The sequence below is a fragment of the Lolium perenne genome, chromosome 7, assembly GCF_019359855.2.
Source record: "Lolium perenne isolate Kyuss_39 chromosome 7, Kyuss_2.0, whole genome shotgun sequence".
NCBI lineage: Eukaryota > Viridiplantae > Streptophyta > Magnoliopsida > Poales > Poaceae > Lolium > Lolium perenne.
Genome location: NC_067250.2, coordinates 328,915,942 through 328,923,839, shown reverse-complemented (window position 1 = coordinate 328,923,839; position 7,898 = coordinate 328,915,942). Strand labels below are relative to the sequence as shown.

The following is a 7,898-nucleotide window of genomic DNA, read 5'->3' as shown; positions in this document are numbered from 1 at the left end:
TCCGCGGCTGGCACGTGCCTGGCGACGAACCTTTAGCACGAACCGGTGCAAAAGATAGCTCATTTGCACCGATTCGTAATACGAACCGGTGTTAAAGGTCTCTCGAACGTCCAGACCGCACGAACCGGTGCTAATGACCCCCTTTAGCACCGGTTCGTGCTAAATTCGGTGCAAAAGCTCTTTAGGGCAAAAAAAACCAAAGCCCTTGTTTCTACTAGTGTTTCAAAGAAATGCTTGTGCATACCGGAAATACCGGTCACAATATGGGCAAGATTTTTTAAACAAAATTCAAAACATATTAAGATTTTTTTTTCAAAATTCGTCAAACTTAAATAAATTATACAAATTCGGTAAATACGGCCCGCTGTTTTCTTATGCCGCTGTAGGTTCAGATAAAACTGGTCAGCACTAGTCAGCAGCGGTCTTCCGGGGATGAGCTTCCCGGAAGCCATCCTCACGCGGCAAACCACGACCAGGACAAAGTGAGCGACTTGTGGCGGTGGCTGCCGGTGGAGGGCCTCGTCGGCGGCAGAGGTCAGCCCCACATCCTCCTATCTTTCCCCCGGCCTCCCCATCTCTCCTCTCGCATCTTCTTGGTTGAGGCTGCTGCGGGTAAGGGGCACTGAGCCCCGACGAATTTGGGTGAGTGGCGGCTCCGGCAGAATTTGTGGACGCGGATGCTCCGGCAGGATGTGCGGGGCGGCGGGCAGTGTTTAGGGGCCAGGCTGCACGGCGGATTTAGTGCGCGGCGGCCCGGCGAATTTGGGGGCGTGGCCGCTCCGGCAGGATGTGCCGAGGCTGCGGTTAAGGGCGAGGCTGCTCGGCGAATTTAGGGGCGTGGTGGCTCCGGCAGGATGCGCGCGGCTGCGGTTAGGGGCGTGGCGGTGTTTAGGAGCGAGGCTGCCCGGTGGATCTGGGGGCGCGCCGGCCGGCGGCGAGTATCTGAGCAGAAGGAGCCGCGTGAGGAGGTAGATGCGAATTAGGCGCGACGATCTGACGGATGCTTGCGTGTGTGCCGCCGGCGTCTGTGCTGTGTGTCGCCGGCCTTGTACTGATATGTTCTGTCTCTGCTGCAGAAGTTTCACGGCAATAGGGAGCAAGAAGCCGCCATCTTTCCGAGTCGCGACCTCGTGTGCAGGTAGAGGCGGCCGCAATGGCGCTGTGGACTGGGCTAGGCCAGGCGGCGACGGTGGCGCAGCTGGTCGGCGCCGACGTTGGCGGCCTCATCTCTATGATCATGCAGGCTGCACTGACTGCAAGGCAGAACAGAAAGGAGTGCGAGCAGCTCGCGCGCCGGGTCCTCATGATCGCGCAGCTGCTGCCGCACGTGCAGGACCCGGAGGCGGCGCAGCAGCTGGCCGGGCTGGGCGACACGCTCCGGGATGCCCACGAGCTCGTCGTGTCCTCACAAGGGAGGAGCGCGGCGTACCAGTTCGTCATGGCTGGCAGGCAGGCCGAGAGGTTCAAGGAGGTGCAGAGCAAGATCGACTTCTACCTCATCCTCTTTCCCGTCATTAGCCACATCGGCATAACACGCCGCCTAGAGAGAATCTACAACGTCCTCGTGCAAGATGACTCCACCAGAGCTGACCCATCATCTCAACTTCCACTGTCATCCCAGCTGCAGGTAGGTACATCTTCAATATATCTGGATCTGATCCTTCCTCGCAGATGACTCAGAATTTGATTTGTATATGCTCCGTGATCAATCGGTTGGTGCTCACCGATTGCTCATTTGTGGTCTCTTTTTCAGGATTCTACAGAGGTCACTCAGGAGGAGGTAGTTCCACATGGAACCCAGGAATTCACGTTAGCGGAGATAATGGCTTACACCAATAAATTTTCGTGTGACAACCTGATTAGTGAAGGTAGCCATGGAAATGTGTACCGTGGCAGGCTTCACGATGGGCGAGAGGTGGCTGTGAAGCGCATGGTGAACATGCAGTTGACCAATTTACATGAGGAATTCGACACGGAGCTTGCCATCCTGTCAGGGCTGCAACACAAACACATCATCCGCCTCCTTGGATCGTGTGTGACTCTGAGCAAGGACAAGCGCCTGCAAGCCACCACACTGAAGAGGAAAAAGGGCCTGCTAAAAAGGTGGAGAAAGGAACCGGAAGAGTCGGAAGAGCCGGAAGTTCTGGAGAGGCTTATCGTTTATGAGTACATGGAGAATGGCACGCTCTTCAACCACCTGCACTCTGACCATGGCTCATCCGACCTGTCGCATGTGACTTTGTCGTGGAAGATGCGCATCAATGTGCTCCTCGGCGTGTCGCGTGCCATGGAGCACCTACACTGTCATGCCAACCCACCTATCATCCACCGTGATATCAAGTCGGCTAACATCCTTTTCGATGCCAATTGGGTTCCGCATTTGTCAGACTTTGGCTTGTCGGTCGCGTGGGACATCGCGAGTGATGAGTCAGACATGGAAGTCTCCGGAATTGCAGGCACATATGGGTACATAGCCCCCGAGCACATAATGAATGGTCGTCTAAGTCTGGCGAGTGACGTGTACAGCTTAGGCATGGTGATGCTCGAGGTTCTTACAGGGAAGAAGGCATATTCTGAAGAGGTGACATTTGCAGATCTCCCCACCGTACCGTGTCATTTGGACATGCGACCTGTACCGGAGCCAACACCATGGCAGCTTCAGGCGCTGAAGCGTGTGGCATGGACTGCACGATGCTGTGTGAAGTTGGATGCAAAGGACCGGATGGCCATTTCAGAGGTCGTTGCCAACCTTGAGAAGGCACATGAGTTGATCTGCAGAGATGAGCCAGGTTCAGTAGATGAACCAGATTTGTTTGACGAGTTGCCAGACTCACCACGTGCCAGCAGCGTGTCATCAGAAGGCTACCGGTCCGATCTGGTACACTATAAACCAATTCATGTCTATTCATATTAATGAATTCGATACTGTTCGTAGACTGATGAAGGGGCTCACTACTCATTTTGTGATAGGAACCTGAGGTGTTGGAGGAGGGGCGTTGACACTAATCCTTGAAGGCGGTCTCTGGCTTCAATCACCCGATGAGCATCCTGCTATGACACGTAGGTAATGCCATATTTGGGTAATCAACATGCGCTTGTTGGCATGGACGCCTTAGCACATCCTCATAACAAGCAAGGCACCGGTTATAGCACATATTTGTATGGAAGATAGCACGACAATATGCATGTACTTCAGAACTGAGATAGGAGAAGTGAACCTAAATAAATTTAGAGAGTGCAGTTAGACAAGACTACGAACAATTTGAGCAAGACAACATACCAGTTCATCATGTCTAGTATTTGAGCAAGCTAGTAAAGAATGCAGCTCATAACACACTGTTTTCTTTAGCAGATGATGTTGCCATACACTATCAAACAGAGAACAGGACAATGCATAGGCTAGAGTATAATAGTTATGCACAAGATTATTGAAGTATAAAAATAGGAGAAACTAAATAAATTCAGAGATGACCTGGATAACAGTATGCATAGGAGAGAAAATAAATTAATCGAATGTACTCAGAGTGAAGCAAATCTGAGACATTCTCACATGCTAATGCAACACTAATTCCAACAAATTCTCATTTGTTGCTATATAACAAGCATGTCACGACCTATGTATGGCTAGAGCATTTAAATAAAAACATGAACAAGCTGAACTACATACCTTCTAATCCTCTTTGAGAAATTGATCTCTGAAACTTGTGACAGGCATCATGGCTATCTTGTATGCCCATGGCTCCATTCTTGTAGTGCCAGCATTCAACATCTCTGTGAACTTGTCAAATAATTTAGTTCATTCCTCTGCGAAAAACAGCCACTGTCCTCTCCTTCATTGCCTTGTATGCAAGTCGATTAGCTTCTACCTTGTAAGCAGATAGTCAACTCTGCAGTTCTACTGTCTCATCAGTTTGGACCTTTGTATCTGCTAGCGCCTGTAGAAAAGTCTCAATCTGTTCTTTCATGCTATTCATCTCTGTAGGGGCTTTCTTATCTTTTCCTCTTGCTTTCTTAGCACGCTTGCAACCTATAGACAGAAGGCTCGAGCAGAGTCCGGCTTTAAATTAATAAAGCCCCAACAGCCACCAAAGGTTCATCGCTTGCAACCTATAGGACGCAGAGTATTCTCAGTTGGTCCTGGTGAAGTGGTGATGACATCTTTTTTCCATCTCCTTCTCTTTAGACATGAATCTTCCACTTTTGACTCTCCTTCACAGCATCCCACCAGTGCACATATACATGGATTGGCGTCCATTACGGCTGTGGTACAGGACTTGAGCTTGCTGCATGAGTTTTTTTTTATCACACCGGCCGCTCGTGTAGGTGTGTCTGATCTGGTTGTAGCATCCATCGAAAGAGTGTAACTCTGTTTTTGTTTGTACGTATGGTTCTTGAGGTGCTTAACATTCCTATGTTTGCCACTCGTGTGTTGTTGTATGTATGAGCAACCTCCTTCCACCAGTATTCTGCCTACTTTGCACTGCAATCGATAGGATTCAGAGATGCACAACCAAGTCCTTGCTAAGCAAAGGAAGCAAGCATAAGGTTATATTTGACTAAACAAAAGACAAGATGCATGTGATCTCGAGTGTAAAAAATAGAAGAATTAAACATAAATAGATTCTTAGGTAGAAAGGCATGAACATATAACCAAGTGACACACAAAACTTGCTCGGATCAGCATGCAACTGTAATTGAAATCGCTCAAGGTCCTAAATAGCAAGATATGAAATATCTTCAAGGTCCACATGAAAAAAATAGAGAGGCTTATGGGGGATTACCAATCTGATGCCCTCACCTGCGCAAAGGAAGCAAGCATAAGGTTTACATCAGTTGTGACTCGATGATGGACATGGAGCCGTTAGAGGGCAACTGGGGAGACGACAGGGGTGCCATCGACCTCCAACCAATCGGCGGCAAATTCTGGGGCCTATCGGACGAGGACAACGGTGGCTCTCTGGAGATCTCGCCCCACAGTTCTTCATTTTCGGAGGTATATCGGCGGCTGGGTGCTGGCGCCCCCCTATTTAGGCTTTACCCGCCGGCAGCCCTCATAGGGTCATGCCCTATTTAGGCTTTACCCGCCGGCAGCCCTCATAGGGTCATGCACCGGACGTCGTATGGGGGGCTACGAGTGGAGATGCTCTAAGCTGGTGTTGCGCCCATGGTGGGATAGACAAAAAAAGAAGAAGGAAAAAAGAGGAAAGTTAGATCTGCAATGGAAGAACCAGCGAGAAATAAGGACGAACAAGTTCAAGGAGCTAACCTTGTTGAAATTGGAGAAATTCTGCAGTCCCAGGTAGACTACTGAAGGTGTCAGATCAAGGTATTATCATATAAACTAGTGTAGAAAGAAGTGATAAAAAATTACCTTCGGAGAGGGGGTTATACCTAGGGATGATCATTCAATCCATCCACAAACAAAAAAGGAAAACAAACCTTACAACAATGATCACTTTTTTTCTCGATTATGGGCACTTTATTACTCAATAAGAAATATACCCGGCCTCTACATAATTAGGATGCACACGGCCGTCCAAAGAAGTACAATGTCATATAAAAGAAATTACAAAAACACTTAAACAAGGGAGCTAATTACTCCATCGAAGCCGTAATCCTACGATTATACAGCCACCCATGTTGGGTAATAAATTCTTTGGCTGTATTATTCAATCATGTACATATCTCTGTAAAGAGGTCGCGGTCCTCCAAGCGCTGAAGCGACGACCATAAACAGAGCATAGTCATACACCGGTAGATGATTTGCATAAGAGAAGAATTTTTATCATTAAAAATCTTGTCATTCCTACATAGCCAAAGCGACCATATAACGGGGCTATCGCTCCCACTCTGATAAGAATCTTGAACCTAAGATCCACCCTATTTAGCCGGTTGCCAACTTATGTGAATGATTTACCATATAGTACTAGCGAACCGACACTTGAAGAAAAGGTGCTTTATTGTCTCCTCTTCGGGACAAAAAACACATTTCGTACACCCGTGCCAGTTGCATTTTGCAAGGTTGTATTTAGTAAGGATAACACCACGCAAAAGGTACCACGCAAACACCTTAGTTTTCAGTGGTATCTGCATCTTCCAAATGGATCTATTATTTAATACTGGTTGAGTGGGTTCGATCAAAGCTCTATACATGGAACCTACCGGTAATACACCATTCTTAGCAAGTCTCCAACGGAATTCATCGAACCCTTCTACCAAATGGACTAAAGCTAATCTTTCAAGCAACTCATTTCAATCAGCCAACCGGGGTTCAATAAGATCACGCCTGAACATCATAGACGGTGGAGATGTTTCCATCACCTTCTGCAAGGCATACCCTTTATGACGTACAATATTGTACAAAGCCGAATATTGTTCTCCAAGGGTGGTTGCTCCCAGCCATTTATCCTTCCAGAACCATATCTCGGATTCCTCCTTGATGGAGAAAGAACCATGTGGAAAAAATGCTTCTTAGTTGCCATAATACCGACCAAAAAATGAGAATTTCCAGGTTTCCAAGTAACCTGAGAAACTGCTTTTGGGCCAATATACTTTCTCCTCAACATGTTTTGCCATACGCCATCCTCAGATAACAATCTGGCCAGCCATTTTTCTAGCAGGGCCTTGTTCTTAACTTCAAGATCATGAACATCAAGTCTGCCTTGATAATTTGGACGGTGCACAAAACTCCATTTAGTCAACATATATTTTCTTCTCACTATCTCCTTGCCAAAAGAATCTGTACCGGAAATAATCCAATCTATGCAAGACTCCTTTAGGCAACTGGAAGAAAGAAATCACATATAGTCCCATGTTTGTGAGTACCAAATTTATGAGTACTAATCTTCCGTCTAGAGATGGCAATTTTCCTTTCCAACTACTAAGGCGATTTTGTAGTTTTTCCTTGACTTTTTTCCATTCCACTAAAGTGAGCCTCCTATAATGAATCGGAATGCCCATATAACTGATTGAAAAACTGCCAAGCCCACACCCAAAAAGTTCAGCATAAAGGTTGGCTTCATCTTGAGCCTTGCCAAAACAAAATAATTCACTTTTATGGAAATTATTCTTAAGACCATATATATGATCAACCGCCGAAAGTGTTAACTTCAGATTTCTTCCTTTTTTGAGATCATGTTTCATAAATAAAATTGCATCATCAACATACTAAAAAATAGAAAGCCCTCCATCAACCAAGTGAGTAACTACTCCTTCAATATGGCCATCAACTTTAGCGCTCTCGATTAAAATAGCCAGCATATACGCCACAATGTTAAATAATATTGGAGATAATGGATCGCCTTGCATCAACCCTTTCTTTGTCTAAAAGTATTTACCAATGTCATCATTGACTTTAGTGGCAATACTTTCTCCAAAAACAAAGTTATTAATTAGAGCGCATCATTAATCGGTAAAACTTTTCATTCTAAGAGTTTGCTGAAGAAAAGACCATTTAACTCTATCATAGGTTTTGCAAAGTTCATTTTGAGAATAACTCCATTCAACTTTTTGTTATGCAACTCAAGAATTGTTGCATGCAACGTCACAACTCCATTAAGGATGTATCGACCTTGCATAAATGCAGTATGAGTAGGGTGAACCACATGATCTGCCACCGAATTGAGCCTGATAGTAGCAACCTTAGTGAAAATCTTAAAGCAGACATTAAGTAGACAAATTGGTATGTACTGTTGGATCCGCTCCGCATCATTAACTTTTGGAAGTAAGATAATCTCTACAACAACAATGATCACTTAGCTAGAGAAGAACATAAAGGAAACACTATTGCTTTTGGACCAGTAACATACATTGATAAATAAAATCAAAGTTCGTGAAACACTACACTGTAGGGAAATAAAAGGAATTACAAGTGAACATGTTTTCATTTTTTCAGTAAA

At 45.9% G+C, this 7,898-nt stretch overlaps 1 protein-coding gene across 3 annotated transcripts; it reads left to right on the top strand.

The window, feature by feature from the left end:
* Positions 1 to 392: 392 nt before the first annotated feature.
* LOC127313417 (putative serine/threonine-protein kinase-like protein CCR3) lies at positions 393 to 3,367 on the top strand. Of its 3 annotated transcripts, none has more exons than XM_051343922.1 (4): positions 393 to 534; positions 1,077 to 1,627; positions 1,754 to 2,878; positions 2,971 to 3,367. In XM_051343922.1, exons 2-4 carry the CDS (start codon positions 1,154 to 1,156, stop codon positions 2,998 to 3,000), a joined length of 1,629 nt encoding a protein of 542 aa, XP_051199882.1. In that variant the 5' UTR covers positions 393 to 534; positions 1,077 to 1,153; the 3' UTR covers positions 3,001 to 3,367. The 3 variants fall into 3 exon arrangements, with proteins under 3 accessions (XP_051199882.1, XP_051199883.1, XP_051199884.1); XM_051343923.2 differs by having other exon boundaries at positions 410 to 642; XM_051343924.2 differs by lacking the exon at positions 393 to 534 and adding an exon at positions 661 to 968.
* The last annotated feature ends 4,531 nt before the right edge of the window (positions 3,368 to 7,898 follow it).

Bases quoted from the DNA above. Each gene is read 5' to 3' on its own strand.
- LOC127313417 (XM_051343922.1), top strand. From the start codon at position 1,154: ATGGCGCTGTGGACTGGGCTAGGCCAGGCGGCGACGGTGGCGCAGCTG. The intron at 1,628-1,753 runs GTAGGTACATCT...TCTCTTTTTCAG, and splicing joins CACTGTCATCCCAGCTGCAG to GATTCTACAGAGGTCACTCA. The intron at 2,879-2,970 runs GTACACTATAAA...ATTTTGTGATAG, and splicing joins AAGGCTACCGGTCCGATCTG to GAACCTGAGGTGTTGGAGGA.